The following is a 27328-nucleotide window of genomic DNA, read 5'->3' on the forward strand; positions in this document are numbered from 1 at the left end:
TTGGAAACTTCAACAAGCAGTACAGACCAACATACAGGAGGTCTGTGTGCACATGTATTGTAGAGATATACATTGCACACATCCCACCATTTTGGGATTATACTGTATATGCCAGAGTAGAGTTACACTACACTAAAGAGTGTATGAGTGTGTTTGAGTTATTGTGTGGAACTGCATGAGTGTATAAGATTTAAAGAGTGGATGCATGCCACTGCTAATGGAGGGATGTGTGTGATTAGTCCAGCAAGATAAAGAGATTGTGTGTGTTAGTGTCCAGCTTTTGTGTTGCTCATAGGGCCTCAGTGTGAATAGCTCTCTCATCACCAGTCAGTCAGTTCCTCTCATCATCAGATAATATTTATTCTCCAATTCATCCTTTTCAACCTCATCTGTCTCTTATAAAAAGGTGATTTACTTTATGTCAGTAAAATAAGGCCTACATGTTCAATATTTTCATGGAAATTACAGTTAAATTCCATTTGATTAATTTGATTATATTTACTAAATTAAGTGTCTCCCCCCAATTACAATCTGCAATATAGGTTAAGACTACACAATGATTTACTTAAAATGTATACATAGTTATATGAATTACATCAAATAATATAGACCACATCCATTTTTTATTTATTTAACCCTTATTTAACTAGGCAAGTCAGTTAAGAACAAACTCTTATTTACAATGATGGCCGGCCAAACCTGGACGAAGCTGGGCCAATAGAGCGCCACACTATGGAACTCCCAAACACGGCCGTTTGTGACACAGCCTGGAATCGAACAAGGGTCTGTAGTGACGCCTCTAGCACTGAGATGCAGTGCCTTAGACCGCTGCGTCACTCGGGAATCCCATTTGCTAGGGAATACACTGTGCAATTGTAGAGCGGAAACGCTTTGAGAAATTTAAATTACGAGTTAGGAAATTAGTGGGGAATTCTTGAGAATGTATTTTTCTCGATCCCTTTTGCTAGTTTGCGCAGAGACATATCTAAACTTAGTAAACCAGACTAAAAGTAGACTGTTGTCTTGGTAGAGAGCAGCAGCACCCTGTTGCATATCAGATGTCACAACTCTTAGTGAAGCAAAATGTTACCGTCACGCACTAAGTAGTAAAGTACAGTGAGCGTTAAACACAATTTATTCATTCAACTCACAATTAGAAATAAACATTTACATTTCAGTGCCATTTGGACAATTTTCTCCATAAAATGACCAAATAATGTCATGTTTTTAATGTTATGTTTGTTGTTTTTAAGTTGGATGCGGGCTGTTTTTAAAATGTGAAGGGCATAGGCTAATCATCATTTTATACGGGACAAAACCAAATATAAATCTGCCTTAAAAAAAAAAATCAGTTTAATTTGTCCTAGAAGTAAACTATATGCTTACCTGGCATGCTGGTACTGACAGTGGCGAGAATGAAACATAGGAGAACCACGGGCAGGAGCGAGGGCCGGGGTTGTCGTTCGATCCGCTTCGAAAGCAGCATCCTTGAAAATGCTTCTTTAGGAAAAGAAAGCCAGAAACGGGTACATGGGGTTTGTCATCATTCCCCCCACTCGATTTCCGAATCCGTGCCAAGTTGTTTCCGTGACAAGTAACTCGCCGAATGCACCGATACCGAGCGAGGTCCTACAATGCTTGTGGACAGTCCGGTTCACGGTCTCTGCGCCACTTTACATTAATCCGTGGCAGTGCTAAAAATAGCGGTGCGCTCGTTGAAAAGTGGGGAGGCGGGGAATTCAGCATACACAGAGAGGCGAGATTAGATGGAGGGGCACGGGTGAACCGTGGAGGTAGGCTACGTCAAATCTTGGTGTCGGCGTCATGACGCGTTTACAAAACAGGCTTGGGCACTTTGACAGACAGCGCAGGCAGGTAAGCGAACGCCAGGTGTGTGTCTTGTGTAGCCTGTGGTCTGACCAAAGACGGTGTATTCCTTTGTCTCTGGTTTGACCACTACCAGTCACACAAAAACGTAGGCTAACTATTTTTTTCCTTTTCGTTTCACTTCACCAATGTAAATCACTGTACACTGTAAATTATATACTCTGGGAACCATATATACAGCAAAGTATGAGGATATAGCCTTATCAGAATTAGGAGGGAAAATATTTACAAAGCTTCCTGATGCATATTTGTTGGTAAGATATGCAATGTAAAGTCCATGTTTATGCCAGAGACAAAGTGTAGGCCTAAGCAGCTCCTTTGAGTTTCCACTATTACCCTGCTATTACCCCTTTATTTAACAAGTCAATTAACGTGCTATCACAATATCAATATAACCCAACCTCTCTATTTTCTGAGAAAATAACATTGTTAATAACAATAGCCTATTTTTGTGCTAGAAAAGTGTTGCCCAAAATACCAGAAAGTGAGTACAGCATCGGGTGAATGTTAGTGTCAACACCGGCTGATACAGCTGAAAGGCTTCAGGCCTTCTATCTGATGCAGCCAATGGGAATAGTTTTACTTCAGCCAGCCATACATACAGAGTTTCTGTAGCTGTATGGATCATAGGGTGTGAGAACCATTACCAAAGCACTACAATAACCCCTATCACATGGCTACATATGACCTCCAAAGCGTTACCCCTCTTATCTCAGAACACTTTTCTGATACAGGGGCAGATTCCCAGACACAGATTATGCCTCGTCCTCGACTAAAATCATATTCAATGGAGAATCTCCACTGAACTGACTTTTTAGTCCAGGACTACGTTTTACCTGTCTCTGGGAAACTGCTCCATACACTCTTAGAAAAAAAGGAGAACCCTTGGAATAACTCCTTTTGGTTCCAGGAAGAACCCTTTCCACAGAGGGTTCTACATGGTACCCAAAATAGTTCTATCTGGAACCAAAAAAGGTTATCTTATAGGGATAGACGTAGAACTCTTTTCAAACCCTTTTTTCAGTCTCTCGATGTGCAAAACTGATAGAGACATACCCCAAGCGACTTACAGCTGTAATCGCAGCAAAAGGTGGCGCTACAAAGTATTAACTTAAGGGGGCTGAATAATTTTGCACGCCCAATTTTTCAGTTTTTGATTTGTTAAAAAAGTTTGAAATATCCAATAAATGTCGTTCCACTTCATGATTGTGTCCCACTTGTTGATTCTTCACAAAAAAATACAGTTTTATATCTTTATGTTTGAAGCCTGAAATGTGGCAAAAGGTCGCAAAGTTCAAGGGGGCCGAATACTTTCGCAAGGCACTGTATATATACAGTGGGGCAAAAAAGTGTTCAGTCAGCCATCAATTGTGCAAGTTCTGCCACTTAAAAAGATGAGAGGCCTGTAATTTTCATCATTGGTACACTTCAACTATGACAGACAAAATTAGGAAAAAAAATCCAGAAAATCACATTGTAGGATTTTTTATGAATTTGTTTGCAAATTATGGTCAAGTTATGGTCAATTTACCTTGGCATTCGAGTAACAGGCAGTCTCCTCGTGGAGTGCAATGTGATCAGGTGGTTGGAGCGTTGGACTAGGTAACTGTAAGGTTGCAAGATTGGATCCCCCGAGCGTACAAGGTTAAAAATCTGTCGTTCTGCCTCATTCCTAGGCTGTCATTGAAAATAAGAATGTGTTCTTAACTGACTTGCCTAGTTAAATACAGATTAAATAGGTGTAAAAAAATGAATAATAAATCAGCAGATCGGCGCCCAAAAATACAGATTTCCGATTGTTATGAAAACTTGAAATCGCCCCGATTAATCGGCCATTCTGATTAATTGGTCGGCCTCTAGTTTGGAGTGGCCCAGACTGGGCAAGGAGAACACGTGGGTCTGGGAGGACATCTGTGATTGTGAGAGAGGGCGCAGCCTGCTGACCATTGTAGGAAGCATAAACTGCAATACAGATGCATTACTAAAACTATCACCAGAGTAATACTAGGAGTAGCAGTTTACATAACCTGGACCCAGGGGTAGACATAACATAGTAAAACTAAATCCAGGACTATCCATTTAGTATATGTTACATTTCGTATAGTATATTAATTTGTGGATATCCATCATCCATTTTGTATGATACTTTACAAATAGCATGTTTTTGTGGCTAACGTTAGCTAGGCAAGGAGTTAAGAGGATAAGGTAGGGTTAATGTTAGCTAACATGCTAAGTAGTTGCAATGCAGCAAAAAAGTTATTTGCGATGTTCCTAACTTTCTAAAACGCTGAAGTTGTCCATGATGAGATTTGAACACTCAGCCTTTGGGTTGATAGACGTTCGCATTATTTTTGGATGGGAAATAATGTTGCATACCAAATAAAGTAATTGTTATATAATCCTAACACTAATAGGTTGGTAATAAATCAAAGATCACATTGGGGATTTGTTTTAAACCTTAATCCAATGTCCTTGCCTGTGACCAGGTCTGTATACTGGGCCTAGCTATAAGCCTGTGGTTTATCACCACTCTCCCCTGAAAGAAAAGGATTTTATCAGTCTCCAAACCTCACAATAAAGCAGTAAAACAAGTAGGCTACTGAACTTAAATGAAAAACTGAGATCATGATTCTTAATTTATTGACAAGATCAAGTTGCTTCAGCTCTCAAAGAATCTTCACAAAATACAAAGTACATTAGAATCTGATACCGTGTTACCAGCATTAATCACTTTGGCACTTTTAGGAGCTTCAGCTATTCCTATCAACATTTCCAAAAGGCAAATAATATTTGCAGAATAAATATCAAAAAAGTCAACCTATGTTTAATGTCTCATGGCGCTTTCCTCTCTGAGTGGAGAGTAATGGTCATAGATGCCATAGATGTATACAGGTAGACTTTGCCTTGAATACACATCTATATAGATGGCAATGTTGGAATAAGATTTAAAATGTGAGCAGCAACAATGACCTGTCTACTACACTGTTAACTGTTTGGAATACACTTTACAAACCATTCCCATGTTCACACAGGGATCCTTGGAATATAACCCACTTTTACACCTTAAAATTATATATTACACATAAAACCCATGCAAAAATTATTCAACATCTGGCAGATAAAATTGAGACTCAGGAATGAATGATAAAATATGCAGATGTGTTTGACTGCATTTGACCATACAAATATAAACGTTATGGCTGTTAGGTACACACAGACACATTCATGCCTAGGTAATTTCACACTGCAAAAAGAAAGATGAATGGAAAGAGAAAAAGAAAACATGGGAACAGTCTGATGTTTTTAAACGGTCCACACAGACAATCATACTGTTTGCAATGAGACACCAAACAGACAGACACTGTTTAGTGTGCTGTGAGCTGTTTGAGGAGCAGTCCCTGGGTGTGGCCCCACCATGACAATAGCTCTAGTAGGAAGATGCCCATGTACCAAAGTGCATGGCATTATAAGACTCTGGTGGCAGTGGTGAAGACAGGAAGAGTACAAACCTAGAGCTAAAACCATCCGATAAAGACCTAGAAGAGGCATTGGCGTGAACTTAAAAGGTAGACTCAGCGTTTTAAAGTTGCAACGAGCAGCTTCGCAGATATTGAGTTAACTGCAATGCAAGACCTTCTCACACAGTATCTGCATATCATGCACTGGTGTGCTTCACACTGCTACAACATGGTAGCTACGGATCCAAAACAACAGAAGTTTAGTTTGGCACTTAAACGGTCTTAGTTGTTACGGATATTGGCCAGATATGATGTTTACTTCGTGTATCGCCGAGTCTACCTTTAATAATAACCAACTGACATTTGAAAAATGGAATATGCAAGACTAAGGTCGATACAAGGTCTTGATTCGGTAGTGTAGTAACGATCACACACATTCAAGTATTTTTCACTCTTAAAATTCCCTGATTTACCAGTACAAAATAAATAAGACTGAAGTCATCAGTTCACCGAAATTGGCCCCTTAACAAACTATAATGATTTTCGATATTCTTGTGAGCGATAACGCATCCCTTCAAACAGCACTACTTGCCACAATGTGGAAATTAACACACATCACTGTATTGACAGGACACCATCTTGGTACAGGGGACAATAAAGAAATCCCCTCATCATTGCAGTAGCTCAACACAATCTAGCCTACAGTACAGAGACTCAAACACAAGGCTTCAAAGGTGCCCTATATCAGCCTAATATCCCCTCCTCCGCTTACCTCAGCTATTTCTCTGAAATGTGCACATCATCAATTCTCTTACAAGCATCTGACTAAATATATGTCATCACCACAATACAACTGGGGATGAGGCTACAGTAGCAAGGTAAGACTAACAAGCTATGTTTGTGTAGCACTACCCCTGCCCAATGCCCATCCCTTCCTATACATGAATACATACTGCAGTCCCAATAACGATTAACTATAAGAGAAGGGAGAGTGAGTGAGTCAGTGGGATTGACTGTCATACTAAGCTCCCCTCTTGGTTAAAACGATCAATTCAGTCCAGTCCCGAGCGTGCGGCAAGGCAGTGAGGGCTCTCTCTTGGCACAGCAACATGCCTGTAGACACTGACCAGGGATCAGTGCTGGGGAGCCCAGGGCTTGTGGTCAGTGGGAGGGGGTTGAGGAACCCGACTGTCCTGAGATCCGGGGTCTGTATTGGGGTCGTTGGGGCTGTGGGAGGGGGGCGAGGCAGCAGTCTGTCCATAAGAACACAGCACATGATCGCCTCCAGGTGTTAAGCAGCTGTCTCCTTGCTGTCTGTACTCCTCTTCCTCCAACACCACCTCTCCCTTCTCCAGGAGAAACTTCAGGGTGGGGCCTCTGGCCTCCCCCTCCTCTAGCTCCCCCTCTTCTGCCAGGCGGAACTTGATGTTCATCTTCCCCAGGGGCTTATCTGCTTTGTCTGGAGTAGTGATCAGAGAGACAACAAGAAAGAGAAAGACGGGGACAGAGGGAGCGAAGAAGACAGTGTAAGTGGAAAACATGTAATCTGTTACACCTCAAACATGTAGCATTTAAGTTACAGAAGTGTTTTTGTCATTGAACCCCAAAAAACAATACTAAAGTTCAGAATGAAACATGGAGGAAGGTTTTTGGGCTGTTTGACCTTTGCTAAATTTAGAACCCTTCATCCTCATAATGAACCCCCATATCCAGGCTGCCACTTTTTAAATTTGACTTATTACATTTGACTCTTTATTTAGACTGTTGGCGACAGATGAGGAGACAAGCAAATTGGAGAACAGCAGGAAGCATAGATGCGGTAATTGAACCCTGGTCTTCGATGGGGAGCATTATATGTGACTGACCGCTAGACCACAGGCTTTGCACAGGCCCCCTCTCTTACCTAGCTGTCTCTCCTTGGGCAGCATCAGTACATCTACGTTGCTGTGATCCTCCAGAGCAGAGGTGAGCAGCGCCCCCTCCTGGCTGAACAGGAAAACCAGAGGGATGGTGATGTCAGCCGTGGACCCTCCGTCTCCCACCATCTGGAACAGGGGCGTCTCTGCACTGTTACTCCCTTCCCGATGGTCTAGGAGGGACGGTGAAACATGGGAAATTGAGTTTTGTAGGGAAGCAATCCAATGTTAATTGTTACCTAGACTTTACTACACTCAAATCTTGAGAAACCCCCCCACTAATATTGCAGTTAGCCATGACAGCATTTATAATAGAATGCTTGTGACCACACACAAATATTGCACTTGGGGAAAAGACATCTGTAAGTAGAAATAGAATTAAACAGGCATTCTATTTTTGCTCTATTATAGTGGCCACAAGGCTACATGTCTGCAAAAATAATGTTCAATGAGTTTAAAAAATGACAATCACCCTCACATACGTGTTACTGTCAAGTTCAACACAACAAAAACAATATCTTTGGGCTACACAGCACATTATTACATTGTACACTTTCTGCCTGTGGACATCTGTTCTACAATGTGCCAGCAGAGCATGATACCCGTTGGTATAATGGATCTCTTTCAGGCAGAGAGTACACCTGGCATACCCCTTTTATCCACTGTGTTGAGAAAGAGGGAAAGTGTGTGGTGTTCCTTTTGATTTATTTAACTAGGCAAGTCAGTTAAGAACACATTCTTATTTACAATGACGGTCTACCAATAGGCAAAAGGCATCCTGCTGGGACTGGGCCTGGGCCCAAAAAAATATCTATAAATAAATACTATATAAATATAGGACGAAACACACATCACAACAAGAGAGACAACACAACACTACGTAAAGAGAGACCTAAGACAACAACATACCAAGGCAGCAACACAGCATGGTAGCAACAACATGGTAGCACCGAGGTAAAGACAGTTTCAAGTTGGCTATTCAACGGATATTTGCGCTTTCAAACCTTACTAGCTTTCAAACCACTTGAGCCACAGACTCCAAATAAGTGTCATTATGTTGAAAAAATTGGGCACAACATTGCACAGGTCTTATTTTCACGATTTGGACATTAATTCGCTTTCCAAAGCTAATAAACATATGGAAATGTGAGCAGCATTTTGTATTCCTAGTTGAATTAGTTAGGGAGCGTAAACAAAGCACAAACTTTTTTTTGTACTTTCGAATTTCAATAGCTCATTGGTCATGTGACCTAATGACTTCAAACAAGGTTCAGAATGTCCACCGACTACCCTTCTATATTGCACACCTTTTAGTTTGTCCATTTTCATCTCACAAGATTTTACATTAATTTTTCAAAATGTAAAATTTCAATAGCTCCTTGGTCATGTGACCTAGTGACTTCAAACATGGTGCAGAATGTACCCTTCTATATTGCACACTTGTTTGTGTACTGTAAAATCACACGGTGTAATGTACATTTTTCATAGTTTTAAATTTCAATAGCTCCTTGGTCATGTCACCCATATTGCATAACCTCTAGTTATGCCTCTTCTATATTGTTGTAAATTAATATTAGTTTGACAATTAGGGGGTTCAGTCCAGTGTTGTGTGTACCCTTTTCTTTAATATTTATCTATAATAAATATCTATCTATAATAATTTCCCACAGTATTTAACTGCAGTACACAATAGGAGAGAGACAGGTATCTCCCTTCGTCATTAATATCAAACACTATAATCTAGTAGAGTTAATTTCCTTTATGCCCCATTCTACACACAGCCTAAATTATAGGCACTGAACCATTTACAGGACAATAATAAAAGTAGCATATAGGATCCAACCCTATCACAGAGTGAATAAATGTAGAGCGTGTGTAGACTAAGAAAAAATAAATAAATTAAGTGACAGTTTCATCAGTAAATGCTTAAAGAAAGTCATATCAAAGATCACAGATGACAGTGCCCACCAAATCTATGACAATAGAGAATGAATTGCAAGCACCAAAGTGTGTTTGTCAAAATAATATCTGAAAATGTCAGTTGTTGAACATAATACTTCTATTTGCAATAGCAATTTATGATCTATGCAGTTGAGGAATATTCCATGTACCAACACTACATGTAGGATGGACATTCCCACATACAGTATTTTTTTAATTTATTTTATTTCACCTTTATTCAACCAGGTAAGCCAGTTGAGAACAAGTTCTCATTTACAACTGTTACCTGGCCAAGATAAAGCACAGCAGTGTGACACAAACAACAACACAGAGTTACACATGGAATAAACAAATGTACAGTCAATAACACAATAGAAAAGTCTATATACAGTGTGTGCAAATGATGTAAGATTAGGGAGGTAAGGCAATAAATAGGCCCTAGAGGCGAAATAATTACAATTTCGCAAATAAACACTGGAGTGATAGATGTGCAAGTAGAGATAAATGGGGTGCAAACCAGACACCTAGGTATTTGTAGTTGTCCACATATTCTAAGTCAGAACCGTCCAGAGTAGTGATGCTAGGCAGGCGGGCAGGTGAGGGCAGGGATCGGTTGAAGAGCATGCATTTAGTTTTACTTGCATTTAAGAGCAGTTGGAGGCCACGGAAGGAGAGTTGAATGGTTAGTTAAAACAGTGTCCAAAGAAGGGCCAGAAGTATACAGAATGGTGTCGTCTTCATAGAAGTGGATCAGAAAACCACCAGACACAAGAGCGACATCTTTGATGTATACAGAGAAAAGAGTCGACCTGAGAATTGAACCTTGTGGCACCCCCATAGAGACTGCTGGAGGTCCGGACAACAGGCCCTCCGATTTGACACAATGAACTAGTTGGTGAACCAGTAGTTGGTGAACCAGGCGAGGCAGTCATTTGAGAAACCAAGGCTGTTGAGTCTGCCGATAAGTTCCTAACTTCCCTGAAAAGTTGCATATCGCGGGGGCTATTCGATGCTAATGCAGTACGCTACAGGATGTTTTTGTGCTGGTCAAGGGCAGTCAGGTCTGGAGTGAACCAAGGGCTATATCTGTTCATGGTTCTACATTTTTTTGAACGGGGCATGCTTATTTAAGATTGTGAGGAAAGCACTTTTAAAGAATAACCAGGCATCCTCTACTGAAGGAATCTGCTCGCTGAAGTGTTTTAGGGAGCGTTTGACTATGATAAGGGGTGGTCGTTTGACCACGGACCCATTACGGATGCAGGCAATGAGGCAGTGATCGCTGAGATCCTGGTTGAGGACAGCAGAGGTGTATTTAGAGGACAGATTGGTCAGGATGATATCTATGAGGGTGCCCGAGTTTACGGATTTGGGGTTGTACCTGGTAGGTTCCATGATTATTTGGGTGAGATTGAGGGCATCTAGCTTAGATTGTAGGATGGCCGGGGTGTTAAGCATATCCCAGTTTAGGTCACCTAACAGTACAAACTCTGAAGATAAATGGGGGGCAATTAATTCACATATGGTGTCCAGGGCATAGCTGGGGGCTGAGGGGGGTCTGTAACAAGTGGCAACAGTGAGAGACTTATTTCTGGAAAGGTGGATTTTTAAAAGTAGAAGCTCGAATTGTTTGGGCACAGACCTGGATAGCATTACAGAACTCTGCAGTAGATTGCAACTTCACCCCCTTTGGCAGTTCTGTCTTGGGAGAAAATGTATACACATACATAAGAGGCATTTTTCAGCTATGATTTTACCACTCAGAATCCAGAATGGATATGACAATGGGGCCAGCACAAGACGTAATACACCTTTACAACAATCTACTTTTTGATCTTCACTTCTTATCTGGTAAACTGTTACTATGTGTCAAGAAAAGATCCCCAGTTAGGAGTTAGTGTACTCCAGTAAAAAAAGGGCTGGTTTAGATGAAAAACTATTGCCCCAGGCCTCCCGGGTGGCGCAGTGGTCTAGGGCACTGCATTGCAGTGCTAGCTGTGCCACCAGAGACTCTGGGTTCGAGCCCAGGCTCTATCGCAGCCGGCCGCGACCGGGAGGTCCATGGAGCGACCCACAAATGGCCTAGCGTCGTCCGGGTTAGGGAGGGTTTGGCCGGTAGGGATATCCTTGTCACATCGCGCACTAGCGACTCCTGTGGCAGGCCGGGCGCAGTGCACACATTGGTGCGGTTGGAATAACTAAGACCTGAATTTGAATGCAGCGTGTTCCGATTCCTCCTCCTCTTTCTGTCCAGCAGGGTCTGATGGTTCATGCAGATACTGGGGAAGCAATATAGAAATGTATTGATCCCTTAAATGATTTTACATCAACTGAAGGGCTTTATAATTTGATTTGATACAAACATTATTGGGCACAGTCAACAGCACGAAGGTCAAGGTAGGGACAACAATGATTGGACACTTACAAAGAGCTCTTTGAATGAAGAGATGGAGATAAAACTGTTCAGTTTGAGTGTTTTTTCCCAGTCGCTAGCTGCAGTGAACTGAAAAGAGGAGCCATTCACATTCTGATATTCAACCACATACTGTAGAGGGAAAACATTAGTTAACAAATCGTGGTTAGTTCGTTAGCTAGTTAACTAGTTTCACACAGATTGCCAGGGTCCAGTAAGCAACTAACGCGTTATAACTTGAGGAACGACAAAGAGCCGTATACCAGTTAATACTAGAGCGAATTGGTTAGGTTAATAATGATGGCTAATCTGATGTTGTAACGTTAGCTAGCTAACGTTGGCTGTCTGACTTTATTAGCAAGCTAATTTTCACACGATAAACTCAGTTATTTGATCAGTTAAATTGGCTAATGTTGCTCAACATTACTCTGGCTAACGGAGACTTCAATTCAGCTAGCAAGATACTTAACAATGCTAATACTTGTTCCACCACACGTTCTCCCTCACCTCAAACTTTCTAAATGTTTTTCGGTTACAGCTCGTGAATTACACTTGACCACCACTGATGCTGTAACTAGTCTATTGGCTGTCTCCTCTTTCTTCAGTCACAGTACGCTGCATTCTGTCGTTATGTGAACGATTGGCTGAGCCTACGGCCACTAGTATTGCTCTAAACGCGCATCTCTCGTTCGCTTACAGTCAGTAGTGATCCAACCCCCCCCTCCAAAGCTGTTGTCATCAGATCTACACGTAGGTCACCTATTTTGGATTCAAAACGAAAGGTGACTAGTTTGCATCCCTGAGGGAAGGCTCGTGAGTGAATGAATGAAAAAAGGAATGGCATATCAATCAAAGCCTGTTAGGGGACTAACTTAGAAGGGTAAAACACAGAACTACTGTAAACTCACAAAACAAAGTGAGTGATTGTAAGTAGTTACAGTAGTGCACTAACAATGCAGACTAACATGGCCTTCTCAAACTAGGTTAAGCCCCACTAAACTCTTTCCCTAAGCTCCTGACTCTTACAGCAGAGTAATAGGCTGTGTCTTGATATTATGGACTGTGGGTGTAATATGAGAGAGAGAGGCAGAATTTGTGTGTGTGACTTTTTCCCTCACCTATGAAGATGACTCCGATAGCCCCCGCCTCCTGTAGCCTGCGGGCCTTGGCAGCAAACATGCAGTCGCCACGCAGTGCAAGGGCAATGTGCCCACTCAGCTCCTGAGCATTCTCTATGGGCCCACACGCTGTGTAGGGAGAGGTCTTCACGATGCTGCCCTTCACCTGGGAGAGGAGAGTGAGAGAAGGGAGGAGAGATTCCTGTAAATACTCCATACAGTAGTGACACATGCAGACATCCAAAGAGCTCCAGAAATATCCAAAACTAATGCTGACATGGGTAAATATTTAAATTTGAGTCTTTGGGTGATACATTTAAGGGGACTAGGAGGTGCATGTTTGTCTTTTATCAATATTCTGAGTGACATATAAAGCAAATACAAATAAATGCAAGATTCAAGAAAGCTCACCCCATGCTCCTGCTTGATTAGGTCCATTCCAAACTTGGCTGGTCCAGCAGTCAGGACCATTCTACCCAGATATGGGGGGGATATGAGCTGAACGATGAGGGGTACTACTTCCTCCTCTGGGGTCTGGGTCACCTCTGCCACCAGTTTCACCCTGTAAACACCTTCATGTGCCTCATTAAAAGAAAGACATTGGTGAAATGAATTACACAGGAGCATGAGGGAAACAGGGTAATGTTGCCCTGCTAAGCAATAGAGACAATAGAATGCTAGGTCACATCCCAAATTGCACCCTATTCCCTATATAGTGCACTACTTTTTACCATGGCCCATAGGGTTCTGGTCACAATTGTGCACCGTATAGGAAAAGGGGTGTCATTTGGGATGCAACCTTAGAGGCAATAGAGTGCTATAGATAAATAAGCTGCTCAATCATCTTACCCCATGTGTCTCTGTTGCCCCAGCTTCATTCAGTGGGGTGAGGGAGATGCCCATGCTCCTCAGAAACTCCACTGGCTCCATACCGTGGTCGTGAAGTGGCAGCTCGATGCCCCTGCAAACACACAATCATCAGATAGGGAATTTGATTAAGATGAACTGGGGTAGACCCCGGGCAAAAGCGGTGAGGGAGGCCCCTCTCAAATCAAATAGTCATCTGTGCTGCCTGGTCATATTGTCAACAAGGCAGCATGGTGCAATGTTCAGAAACATACTTTATGTAAAATACATTTTGTATGTTAGAACTTTCAAACTAGTTTTCCTTAAGGCGGCAGATAAAGTACATATGTTTTTTTAAATCAGGGGAGCATGTGAAAACTCGGAATCCTCAGTCATTACTCCACATTAGGGTTGGATAGGTTACTTTCTAAATGTAATCCGTTAGTTCCTAGTTACCTGTCCAAAATTGTAATCAGTAACGTAACTTTTGGATTACCCAAGCTCTAACGTAATCTGATTACTTTCAGTTACTTTCCCCTTAAAAAAATGAAAGACTCACCCATTTTGAACATTATATTGTTTTTTTTCTCCATCTCTGAGCAATGTTGTATCGATTCCCGGGATCATTACTCTGTATCTGAGCTATTGTCGTTGAAGGAGGCCGACATTTGGCTGGTATGAAGTATTTATAACTAACTCAAGATGGTTCATCTGTGTCATTTACAGTGGGAGCAAATGAAGCAGTGGGCAGAACAAGCACGAGCTATTGATATCCTATTGGTGCGTTGTAGAATTTATTTGCATATTTCCATTAGCGAACGCCTCCTCTGAAGTGATCATGTGCACAAACTTAATTCAACCTTGCACTCCTAAACAACGTCATGTTCAACAACTTTGGCAAATCGTCAAGTCTATTAAAAGAAAACTTAGTGCACTGTGTCCGTAAAAAATATTCTAGTTTTGGGAACAGAAATGTATTGAGATTTTGCACTGAAGCATCCCAGTTTCACCTAGATCCATCCTCTCCCACTACTGGACTTCCTCTCACTACCATATTTGGTGGTGATAAAACGTTCTAAACGGACGCTTCAGTTTTATAGCCCCTGTGACGTGTCTGGATTACCCAGTCTGTGACGTAGCACTGCGATGAAGCCGCTATCACTACGCTGGGAGTTAATATGATTACGACTTTTAGATTGTGAAAACATCTATCTTACATTACAACACTGGCAGATGTCAAAACGCGGGAGGTTGTCTTCTGACCTCAAGAAATGTGTAATTTAACAGAGGGTCCACCATATTTCTCCTATTTGTCTGCCTCTTCAGTCCAGGGTGCATTGCATGGTGCGGTTGCCTGGCCATTGCATATCAGATTACACTCTGCGAGGCACATCGATCTGCAGTTTAAACATAGTGAGATTGTAGACTCCTATATTTATAGTTGAGTTTGTTTAGGCCCTTTTACACTTAACTACCTAATACACATTCTGATATAGACTTCGGTATTATTGTGTGTAGCTACGTTTGCTAGCTAGCCAGCCAACCCATGGAGAATTGGATTGTGGGTTTTGTAGTCGGCGTGAGCTGCAGATTTCAACAATGATTTTCACGTTATACCTTATAATAACAACAACATGAATAATTTGTTCACAGAAGATATTGTTGTCACATAATGTTATTTAACACTGTAAATTGTAGGAATGTGTGGTTTTGGGTGGAATTTTCCTTTAAGAGGTAATATAAAGCCAAAAATGAATATTACCAATTGACCTACATCTATAGTAGGATAAATCCATGTTAAAGTTTACATAGCTGGCCATAAATGGATGTTTCATTTTCCTTTATGTGTTGGTTATGTAGGCTTTTTAACCCATCATTTTCTACTACATATAATAATATGATAATGCCATATCTTTACATTTCCAGTCCTTCCAATCAATTTAATATCCCTTGATCCACAAAAAAGGACTTGGAAATATGAAATATAGATTACCCAAATTGTTTTACCTGAGCATAACCCAACAACTAAGGATTTATAAGCCTACTCTGTTGTTTATGATTTTGTTGTCATGGAGGATTGATTGGGCTCATTGCTTAGAGTTGAAAAAAAGAAGCTGCTCTCATGGAATGGCTCGCTTTGAGAACTACAGAAAAGTGCCATTTGCATGTGAAAATGTAATGCCATATGTTGCATTTGCTATTGGCCTTTTGTCTGTTTTTTATGGTGACACTTTCATATCTCGATAATATGTTTAAAGTCTATCAAAAGTGTGAGAGTTTAAGCATGTGTCCGTTAGGTCTTTGGATTGTTTTTATCAGCACGAATTAGATTGAGCAATAAAAGCCCCACTCTTCTTAAATGCAACTACTTTAAAAGTATGGACTGGAGAAGTTTAGAATGGAGGAACTTCCTCAAACTTCTATTCCAAAGGCTGTAAACCACACTATGAAGCTGTTGCAAGAGAGCATTTTTCATTGGCTGTCCACTGGTTGCAAAAAAAAACAATGATTGATAGGTAGTTAAACTCATTCAATTCAACCATTATACGTGTTAAAATACACATAGGCCTACACATTTGTGAACAGCCATCCACATCAACCACAATCCATCTGTAAGGTGCAAATAGCTAAATGAGCAGCAGTGCGAGCAGCAGTGCGATTCACATCAATGCACTATGCACAGTAGATATCAACAATAAGTGATATCAGTATTGCCAGTAGGCTACACCACTGATGTCATCCTTACCTCCAAGCGTTTATTCAAGTTGTATAATTTTGGGATGCCGGGGTTAACACAAAGGATGTAACAGAAGGAAAATTGAAAGAAGAAAAAAATAAATCTTAGTGAATGTGCAGCTATTTACAACAACACACAGACACACCTGTCAGGTGACGCGTGGAAAGCCCGGCCCACACCAGTCAGGTACTTGTAGCTGTCCCTTATGGTCTTGGCAAAGGAGGGGTTGTTGGGGAACAGGGTCTGCGTGCTGGGGCACGAGTAGGTGAACAGGTCCTCCTCCACAGTAGTGGGCGCTTCCTGGAACGTATAGACACAAAATGGCGGATCAGTTTCAGCTCTTCTGACCATAACACACGTTCATAACTGGACAGCTGGTTCAAATAGACACCATATGGCAAATCAGTTTCAGCTCCTCTGACCATAACACAACTGTTGGTAACTGACTGAGCCTCACCGTGTTGTTGCCCCGACAGGGGGGCTGTGAAGTGGACAGGGAGACAGGCAGCAGGTGGGCCTCGGTGGTGAAGATGTAGTCGTCGATGTCGAAGTGAAGCTGGTTCTTCTCAGAGAACAGAAGGTACAGGTACTTAAACATCTCCGCTAGGAAGAATGAGTCCATCCTAAAGAGAAAGGGAATGTTTGAAATCACTTGAACAGAACAAATAATGGGTCACGTGACACTGTCATTTGAGCTATCTTGCTAAAGACCAACATATCCATTAGTAATATTGGAAATAGCACAGTTGAAGGCTGTAGTGAAAAGGAATCAGTGGAGATGACCTGAGGTTTCAGATTTGAACCCATATGTTTCACTGTGTTCCCCTACCTATCCTCGTGGGTCCCTGTGCGGACATCCTGCACAGCTGCAAACCCACAAGGCACCCTGGCATGAGCGTTGAGCTTCTCCACTATGGACTGACCCACTCTGAGGTAGTAGGGGTCACCTGTGGCCTGTGGAAGGGAAAACATGGTTTATCCCATTCCCAAGCCCTCTCTCAAACAGTTCAGAGTACACCATTACTATGCACGTTGGCTTTTCACAGCGGGAACAGCATTACCTTGTAGAGGTAGTAGGTGCTTTCTGCAAACTCTGGCCTCAGAGGGTGTTGACCCCAATGAACTCTGAACTCCGTGGTGAAAGCCTGCAACGTGAGGAATACCATGCAGTCAAGCAGAGCTGAGAGCAGATATTATCCTCTGGACTCAAATGTCACTTTTTCTGACCTCAGGGAGAAACTTGTGTTGCTTGGTGACCTGGTAGAGCATTTCATGGGTCTCTATGGCTGGTTTCAGGTCTCCTCTCAAAACCTATAGTGAAGAGGTTGATAAGGCAGTCTTTACTATGAACAATTCCCTTTCAGTGCGTATACTTGATCATTCAACCCACTTAAACTATAGAAACTCAACCTACAAACCAGAGAACGTTCTTCTGCTGTAGTGGAAAGAGATGTGGTCATGATGATGTCATGATACAAACAGAGGGTCTCATTGTTCACTTATGTCATATTTGCATTCCAAATAGCACCATATGGGCCCATAAAAAAAGTAGTGCACTGTATAGGGAATAGAATGCCATTTGGGATGCATCCTATGTCATATTATTAGAGGCAGGGGGGCTAACCATAACCCTGACAAGTGGCGATGATAGAGGCTGTGTTATGGGAATCACCTGCAGGCCGGGGAAGAAGGCGAGTAGGGAGTCCATCCAGCTGCGGACGCTCACCGTGGGGTTGTGCATGTGCACGTTGAGCAGCAGCGGAGGCTGGCTGATGTACTTCATGATGGCGCTGTAATGCTGTAGGAGACAACAGACAGCCGGGGTCACTAAAGATACCTACATTATGCATGATGTGTTTTGATATGGGGGGTTAGATCAGTGATGTGACTGAGACCCCGTTTACACGTCATACTAATGTACATCTTGTTTTATCTGATTTCTATCTGACCACAGTTAATCTGAACTCAGAGCATTTGATATGAACATGTATTTTTTGGTGTCTGGTTCTGCAATCTGGATGCAGGTAGCATTTTAAATTCAAATGTAAATGGTGTCTGAGAATTTGGAGTGTTATCTACAAGCATAGAGCAATATATTGCAATATATCTGCAGCTGGTGATAGTACAGTAGAGTCTCACAGTGTTGAACCTCTCCAGGTAAACGTTGTCTCCCAATAGAATGTAGGCCTTCATTAGGTACTCATAGTAGGAGTCAATGCCAGCACCCACACCACTGTCTGAAGATACACAGAGGAAGGGAGAGGGGGGAAATACTGTTAATATAGGACCTGACTGAGCTAATGTAGATAACAAAACAGGCAGAGACACGTATTCAAAACCAAACTCGTAGTATCGGAAGTGACTAAATGGTATATAAAGGAACTGAGTGGGAAGATGCTTCATCACATGATGCGAGATGATAAAATGTTTGTTCCTACTGCTAAATTTTGACTTTAAATGAGTGAGTGGTTGACTATGTGTGAAGGTGAGGGCGAGTGTGCTTTCTGCTAGAGGTCGACCGATTATGATTTTTCGACGCCGATACCGATTATTGGAGAACCAAAAAATGCCGATACTGATTAATCGGACGATTTATCACACTGCTCAAAAAAATAAAGGGAACACTAAAATAACACATCCTAGATCTGAATGAATGAAATATTCTTATTAAATACTTTTTTCTTTACATAGTTGAATGTGCTGACAAAAAATAAATAAATAAATAAATCACACAAACATTATCAATGGAAATCAAATTTATCAACCCATGGAGGTCTGGATTTGGAGTCACACTCAAAATTAAAGTGGAAAACCACACTACAGGCTGATCCAACTTTGATGTAATGTCCTTAAAACAAGTGAAAATGAGGCTCAGTAGTGTGTGTGGCCTCCACGTGCCTGTATGACCTCCCTACAATGCCTGGGCATGCTCCTGATGAGGTGTTGGATGGCTCCTGAGGGATCTCCTCCCAGACCTGGACTAAAGCATCCGCCAACTCCTGGACAGTCTGTGGTGCAACGTGGCGTTGGTGGATGGAGCGAGACATGATGTCCCAGATGTGCCCAATTGGATTCAGGTCTGGGGAACGGGCGGGCCAGTCCATAGCATCAATGCCTTCCTCTTGCAGGAACTGCTGACACACTCCAGCCACATGAGGTCTAGCATTGTCTTGTATTAGGAGGAACCCAGCTACAACCGCACCAGCATATGGTCTCACAAGGGGTCTGAGGATCTCATCTCGGTACCTAATGGCAGTCAGGCTACCTCTGGCGAGCACATGGAGGGCTGTGCGGCCCCCCAAAGAAATGTCACCCCACACCATGACTGACCCACCGCCAAACCGGTCATGCTGGGGGATGTTGCAGGCAGCAGAACATTCTCCACGGCGTCTCCAGACTGTCACGTCTGTCACATGTGCTTAGTGTGAACCTGCTTTCATCTGTGAAGAGCACATGGCGCCAGTGGCGAATTTGCCAATCTTGGTGTTCTCTGGCAAATGCCAAACGTCCTGCATGGTGTTGGGCTGTAAGGACAACCCCCACCTGTGGACGTCGGGCCCTCATACCACCCTCATGGAGTGTTTCTGACCGTTTGAGCAGACACATGCACATTTGTGGCCTGCTGGAGGTCATTTTGCAGGGCTCTGGCAGTGCTTCTCCTGCTCCTCCTTGCACAAAGGCGGAGGCAGCGGTCCTGCTGCTAGGTTGTTGCCCTCCTACGGCCTCCTCCACGTCTCCTGATGTACTGGCCTGTCTCCTGGTAGCGCCTCCATGCTCTGGGCACTACGCTGACAGACACAGCAAACCTTCTTGCCACAGCTCGCATTGATGTGCCATCCTGGATGAGCTGCACTACCTGAGCCACTTGTGTGGGTTGTAGACTCCGTCTCATGCTACCACTAGAGTGAAAGCACCGCCAGCATTCAAAAGTGACCAAAACATCAGCCAGGAAGCATAGGAACTGAGAAGTGGTCTGTGGTCACCACCTGCAGAACCACTCCTTTATTGGGGGTGTCTTGCTAATTGCCTAGAATTTCCACCTGTTGTCTATTCCATTTGCACAACAGCATGTGAAATTTATTGTCAATCAGTGTTGCTTCCTAAGTGGACAGTTTGATTTCACAGAAGTGTGATTGACTTGGAGTTACATTGTGTTGTTTAAGTGTTCCCTTTATTTTTTTGAGCAGTGTATACAGTTGGGAGAACAAGTATTTGACACACTGCCGATTTTGCAGGTTTTCCTACTTACAAAGCATGTAGAGGTCTGTAATTTTTATCATAGGTACACTTCAACTGTGAGAGACAGAATCTAAAACAAAAATCCAGAAAATCACATTGTATGATTTTTAAGTAATTAATTTGCACTTTATTGCATGACAAGTATTTGATCACCTACCAACCAGTAAGAATTCCGGCTCTCACAGACCTGTTAGTTTTTCTTTAAGAAGCCCTCCTGTTCTCCACTGTATATTAACTGTACCTGTTTGAACTCGTTACCTGTATAAAAGACACCTGCCCACACACTCAACCAAACAGACTCCAACCTCTCCACAATGGCCAAGACCAGGGAGCTGTGTAAGGACATCAGGGATAAAAGTATAGATCTGCACAAGGCTGGGATGGGCTACAGGGCAATAGGCAAGCAGCTTGGTGAGAAGGCAACAACTGTTGGTGCAATTATTAGAAAATGGAAGAAGTTCAAGATGACGGTCAATCACCCTCGGTCTGGGGCTCCATGCAAGATCTCACCTCGTGGGGCATCAATGATCATGAGGAAGGTGAGGGATCAGCCCAGAACTACACGGCAGGACCTGGTCAATGACCTGAAGAGAGCTGGGACCACAGTCTCAAAGAAAACCATTTAGTAATACACTATGGATTAAAATCCTGCAGCGCACACAAGGTCCCCCTTCTCAAGCCAGCGCATGTCCAGGCCTGTATGAAGTTTGCCAATGACCATCTGGATGATCCAGAGGAGGAATGGGAGAAGGTCATGTGGTCTGATGAGACAAAAATAGAGCTTTTTGGTCTAAACTCCACTTGCTGTGTTTGGAGGAAGAAGAAGGATGAGTACAACCCCAAGAACACCATCTCAACCGTGAAGCATGGAGGTAGAAACATCATTCTTTGGGGATGCTTTTCTGCAAAGGGGACAGGACGACTGCACTGTATTGAGGGGAGGATGGGTGGGGCCATGTATCGTGAGATCTTGGCCAACAACCTCCTTCCCTCAGTAAGAGCATTGAAGATAGGTCGTGGCTGGGTCTTCCAGCATGACAACGACCCGAAACACACAGCCAGGGCAACTAAGGAGTGGCTCCGTAAGAAGCATCTCAAGGTCCTGGAGTGGCCTAGCCAGTTTTAGGTTGTAGCTGCTATTATAGGACTATTTCTCTCTATACCATTTGCTTTTCATATACCTTTGACTATTGGATGTTCTAACAGGTACTTTAGTATTGCCAGCCTAATCTCGGGAGTTGATAGGCTTGGAGTCATAAACAGCGCAATGCTTGAAGCATTGCGAAGAGCTGCTGGCAAATGCAGTAAAGTGCTGTTTGAATGAATGCTTATGAGCCTGCTGCTGCCTTCCACCGCTCAGACTGCTCTATCAAATCATAGATTTAATTATAATAAGACACAGAAATACAAGCATTCGGTCATTAATATGGTCAGATCCGGAAACTATCATTTCGAAAACAAAACATTTATTCTTGCAGTGAAATACGGAACCGTTCCGTATTTTATCGAACGGGTGGCAACCATAAGTCTAAATATTGAACGCAAGAGAAGTGACACAATTTCCCTAGTTTAATATTGCCTGCAAACATTAATTTATTTTAACTAAATATGCAGGTTTAAAAATATATACTTCTGTGTATTGATTTTAAGAAAGGCATTGATGTTTATGGTTAGGTACATTTGTGCAACGATTGTGCTTTTTTCGCATATGTGCTTTTGTTAAATCATCCCCCGTTTGGCGAAGTTGGCTGTCTTTGTTAGGAAGAAATAGTCTTCACACAGTTCGCAATGAGCCAGGTGGCCAAACTGCTGCATATACCCTGACTCTATTGCACAGAACGCAAGAGAAGTGACACAACTTCCCTTGTTAAAATAAATTCATATTAGCAGGCAATATTAACTGAATATGCAAGTTTAAAAATATATACACTTGTGTATTGATTTTAAGAAAGGCGTTGATGTTTATGGTTATGTACACATTGGTGCAACGACAGTACTTTTTTCGCAAATGCACTTGTTAAATCACCCGTTTGGCGAAGTAGGCTGTGATTCAATGATAAATTAACAGGCACCAAATCGAATATATGCAACGCAGGACAAGCTAGATAAACTAGTAATATCAACCATGTGTAGTTAACTAGTGATTATGTTAAGATTGATTGTTTTTTATAAAGATATGTTTAATGCTAGCTAGCACCTTACCTTGGCTCCTTGCTGCACTCGCATAACAGGTAGTCAGCCTGCCACGCAGTCTCCTCGTGGAGTGCAATGTAATCTGACATGATCGGTGTCCAAAAATGCTGATTACCGATTTGTTATGAAAACTTGAAATCGGCCTTAATTAATCGGTCGACCTCAACTTTCTGCATGGCCGAATGTGTGACAGTGGATCTTTGGCTCACCCCTGCGGACCCAGTCTCCATTGTGGATATTGATGACGGTGCCCACGAGGTCACTTCCTCTCTGTCTCTTCTCCCACAGGACGTCCAATGCTTTCCTAGCATGCTCCTGTGAAAAACAGAAACACAGGGTTATCATCTTCATACACACTGGCCAATAAATACAAGACACTATCGATTATTACTGGAATTACTAATGTACCTCGAACACAGCCTCCCCAGACAGCCGACTGAGAGCAGCAAACTCCAGAATCATGGTGCCTGCACAGGCTGTACAGGTGTCCGACTCAGTGCCTGTGCGTGACAGGGGGTTAAGGACCCCATACCTCAGGTTTACCTGGAAACAAACAGACAAGTAAGTATATTGAATGTACTACATGCATATTGTCAGATAGCTTTGTAGTCTTATTACTATCTTGAATCACTTAATCCTCTATTCATATTCGACTGGACAGTCCGGTTAGACCTGCATCTGGTACTTTTCTGTTCATGTGACATTGTGGAAGTTCTGATAAACAAGGTTTTGCACCCAGGGGTCCCGAGAAAACCAGAAGCGTGGAGACTGAGTGAGGTGTGTTACCCTGGGGTAGGGAAGGCCACTGGTAGTGTTGAAGGCAGGCAGCAGTCTGTGGCCCAGCTCCTTGGCCATGTGGAGCAGCTCATCTCTGTACCACTGCATCCTCTCCCCCCGCTGACGGAGCATGTCAGCCATCACATGCGCCCCCAGCAAGCCTCTGTAGGGAGAGCAAGATGATGGTGTGGTGAGCACGTGGCAATGCCCAGACAATTTACCATTCATCTCAATATAAAAATACTGGCAGCCCTATATTATGAAGTCATATAGTTATTTTATCATAAAGTCAGTAAGACATTTGGACCAGTATCGTACACAATCTTGGTGAAGCTCTGTGCAGTAGTGAGACAATGCATTGTATAGGTTCGTACCCCAGGACTCGGATGTTGGTCTCAAACACAGACACCACCACATCATTGTCCAGCCTGACATCCCTCAAAGTCCTCCTAACTGCATCCTCAAATTCATCCAGCTTGTTCAACACCTGGACACATGCACAAAACAAATGCGTTAATAGGGTAATAGAAAGAATAAATAAGTGTTTCTATACTTAGGCAAAAAAAAGACTTGCCTAAAAACACATAGCTATTTGAATAATTCCTGTGAATTACTACATTTCAATTATTTTTTGCTAAGGTTTCCAGAACCGCAAGAAAGAAGGACTAATCATTTAATATACTGCCATTGACTGTATGTGTGTGGCTCTGAGGGGTTGTCAGGACAATGGATCCCATTTGCTCATTGATTTCTCTATAGACATCGGTGTTCCTATAGCTGATTCAAAAACTTACAGCCAGACAGACAGGATAAGACACTCACCACTAAAGTATCCAGGGTGTCGACCAGTGTGAGGGAGAACCTAAGAGAGAAAACATGGCTATATTCATTAAGGAAAGGGGGATACCTAGTCAGTTGTACAACTGAATGCATTCAAAATGTACCTTTGAAATGTGTCTTCCACATTTAACCGAATCCCTCTGAATCAGAGCACACCATAGCAAATATTTACAACAGTTTCAGTAATTTCTTCCATTTGGTGCTTAATAAATATGACCCAGGTCAGGAGGATGGCATACTGCAGTGCACAGCAGAGGAACTGGATGCTGCGCCATGTCAGCTTCACCATGTAGTCTCATCGTCTATTGTTTCCAAGTTAAGTGTGTTTTACAAGGTCTTAAGGAAGAATCAGAGAGAGGTCGGATTCCCTTGATGTGTTCCTTCCTTGTATTTTCATAATATAGGCTAGGTTTTCCCCACATGATTTCACAACACACCTCAATTCATTTCCTTTTCCTATGAAAATTACATATTGAAAAACATGGGACATCTTTACCTAGCCCTCCATCAGTGCAGGGGATGACTTAAGACACATAATGAATCCATTGTGAGACCGAGTTGGCTGAGTCGCTGTCTCTCTCTATACAGACCCCTTTGAGTACAAAAGTAAGCCGATAAACAGCTAAAATCACCACAAAGGTTAAACGCAGAGAAACCACATGCTGTGAGGAGGCTTTCCATGCAGTTATACTCACTTCCCCAGAGAGTCATCGATGTCTCCCCTGTTGGGCTCCAGGCCACGCACCCTCCCCCTGCAGCTCAGAGGCATCAGCTCGTCCGCTGGGTACGCATATTTCTGTGGCAGAATCAGGGCACGGGGCTACAGTCAGGGTACGGTACACATACTCAATAGGAGGAATATTTGTTTAAATGTTTGAATCAGCGGAGGCTGCTGAGGGGAGGACGGCTCATAGTAAATGGCTTGAATGCAGTCAATGGAACGGTATCAACCAATGGAAACCACATTTGATACCATTCCATACCAACCATTATTATGAGCCGTCCTCCCCTCAGCAGTCTCCACGGGTTTGAACTTAGAAGTATAGGCTGAGTGTATGGCACACAGTCAAGTTAGAGAGGCTGTTTGAGCAGTAACAAAATATTAACTAGGGCCGGGACGATACCAGTATTGCGATATTTGTTAGAATCTTGGCAAGGAAACAAAACACCAAGCGGATTTGACTTCGTCAGGAAAACAGCCATAATGGTGGAAACAAACAGCATTATGATGTCATCCAGAGTCACATTTATATATTTTCCAAGCTCTAGCACACAATATTTAACATAACATTAAAGGACAAAAAAGTTGTTTACTTTGTGTTTTCATTTTGCCATGAAAAATATATTGCAATACTGGAAACCATAAACAGCAGCATGCCCTGACATGGTCAGTAATACAGATGGACAACAATAGCTACAGGTTGAAACATTCAACTTTGCTTAGTGTAGTTGAAAGTGGCAATTATGTGGTCAGACACAGACTTACCATATAGCTGCCATAGGCATGATCAAACATCTCAACAATCTGGTCCCTGTAACAGAAAGAAATATACAAAATCAACATAAACAAGTCATTTCTAACAGACAAGTGGACAGATAGATAGTGATGGTGTGTTTAATGATTTAGTCCCTTCATCTTTATAGTATGGACTTTGCCACTCAGTAGAGGTGGGCATTGGGTAATACTGGAGTGTGTGATCATACACGGTTTTTATCTCACCTGATTTTGGACTTTTCTTCAGGTAACATGGTCAGACCTTCTTGGCCATTGGCCCAGTTAAGAAGGCTTGTGAGGAGTAGGGCTCTCAGCATCATGGAAATGCCAGGAGAACCCTGTGGCGGGCAAAACAGTTTTTCTCCCATTTAATCTTTGACAGGTCTGTACACAAGTAGGTGTTCCTGTGCTCTCAATGAGCCCCAGAAATATCAAATAATCCAATGCATTTCCTCTGCATGGTGTGGCCTCGTGGACAAGCAACAAGAGTTCATAAAGTTCACAACTGGCTGTCTCCACTACAGTTGATGGGTTTAGCTGTCAAGCTAGTTGTCAAAATGGCTAATTGACAACAATTTCACATTAACCCATACCTTACAAAAAAAGATTGCAGTTTTGAAACGGCAGTAAACGTGCAGTAACTGCAGTAGACTGTGGTATTTTGGACGTAGTAACTGCAGAATAATGCACTGTAACTGTAGTTACACTGCAAAATCACTGCAGTTAAAAACAAAACTGGGACGCAGTATTTGCATTATACTGCAGTTATATGGCACTTTAACTGCAGTTATACTGCAACGTTTTTTCCTATGGGATAGCAACTGTCAACAACTAACAGGTTACTTGATATGTACACAATGACAAGGCATGTTACCCCTGGCAGCTCAGGATAATTAATTAGCTAGCTGGCTTAACAAGTGAACCAGTTGACATCTGTACAGTAGACGTGTACCTAGCCAACTTGCTAGCTAGATAGTAGCTATGTCCATATACTTTGAATCAAACACGAAGCTCCTCGTGTTCACTACTAATGAGAGTTCCCAGTCTATAAGCAGGCGTATACTCCAAAGAACAGGGAGGATCGCCATTAGGTTAGCTTGCTTGCTGGCTAGCAGCTAGTTAGCTAATTAACAAACAAGACTGAACGCCGGTAGTGATGTGTCTTCTTTCGTATTGCAACACAAATATCCCTATTCTTCCGTGTCAGTCCCAGTCTCACGAACAACGCCGGGTCTCCCGACCCGAAAATGGTATTTCAACCAAACCGTCGATGAAACCCCAGCGAGAGTATTATTTTCGGAAATCAGACTGTGCTCATTTTTTTTTTTGCTTCTTTAGCTAGCTAACGTTACTTTCCTAGCTAGCTACTCAAAAACCCTTGACAAGCTGGATACTGAGAGTGCCTCTTGATTCTATTGGTTAAGGCGGCGGAAGTAAAATGAAAACATTATTACCTCTGTATCACGAT

The 27328-nt window shown here is 42.5% G+C and overlaps 2 protein-coding genes across 2 annotated transcripts in view; both read right to left on the reverse strand.

Annotated features, from left to right (window-relative positions):
- LOC112220338 (neural proliferation differentiation and control protein 1-like) overlaps positions 1-1759 on the reverse strand; it is a 37201-nt gene extending 35442 nt beyond the window's left edge. Inside the window, exon 1 of the mRNA XM_042302398.1 lies at positions 1387-1759. Within this exon, the coding sequence (XP_042158332.1) occupies positions 1387-1486 (100 nt within the window). The 5' untranslated portion in view covers positions 1487-1759. The remainder of the gene's footprint in view (positions 1-1386) is intronic.
- Positions 1760-4510: 2751 nt separating this feature from the next.
- LOC112220356 (ER degradation-enhancing alpha-mannosidase-like protein 3) lies at positions 4511-27207 on the reverse strand. Its single transcript, XM_024382200.2, has 20 exons — positions 26086-27207; positions 25852-25897; positions 25061-25161; positions 24348-24387; positions 23900-24012; positions 23535-23688; positions 23157-23291; positions 22958-23063; positions 18456-18553; positions 17989-18114; positions 17544-17627; positions 17378-17461; positions 17146-17270; positions 16774-16939; positions 16462-16616; positions 13583-13694; positions 13145-13315; positions 12734-12899; positions 7249-7434; positions 4511-6804 (listed from the first exon to the last, which is right to left on the reverse strand). The coding sequence occupies exons 1-20, from the start codon at positions 26226-26228 to the stop codon at positions 6479-6481; spliced, it is 2637 nt and encodes an 878-aa protein (XP_024237968.1). The 5' UTR covers positions 26229-27207; the 3' UTR covers positions 4511-6478.
- Between the last annotated feature and the right edge of the window lie 121 nt (positions 27208-27328).

The sequence above is a fragment of the Oncorhynchus tshawytscha genome, linkage group LG20 (assembly GCF_018296145.1).
Source record: "Oncorhynchus tshawytscha isolate Ot180627B linkage group LG20, Otsh_v2.0, whole genome shotgun sequence".
In the NCBI taxonomy this organism is placed as follows: domain Eukaryota; kingdom Metazoa; phylum Chordata; class Actinopteri; order Salmoniformes; family Salmonidae; genus Oncorhynchus; species Oncorhynchus tshawytscha.

What these genes read in the sequence shown, in the direction of transcription:
- LOC112220356 (XM_024382200.2), bottom strand. Translation starts at nt 26,228, where the DNA reads ATGGGAGAAAAACTGTTTTGCCCGCCACAGGGTTCTCCTGGCATTTCC. An exon ending in ATGCCTATGGCAGCTATATG is followed by an intron (nt 25,162 to 25,851) that starts GTAAGTCTGTGT and finishes ATTCTGCCACAG; the next exon opens with AAATATGCGTACCCAGCGGA. An exon ending in GCACCTACTACCTCTACAAG is followed by an intron (nt 17,271 to 17,377) that starts GTAATGCTGTTC and finishes TCCCTTCCACAG; the next exon opens with GCCACAGGTGACCCCTACTA.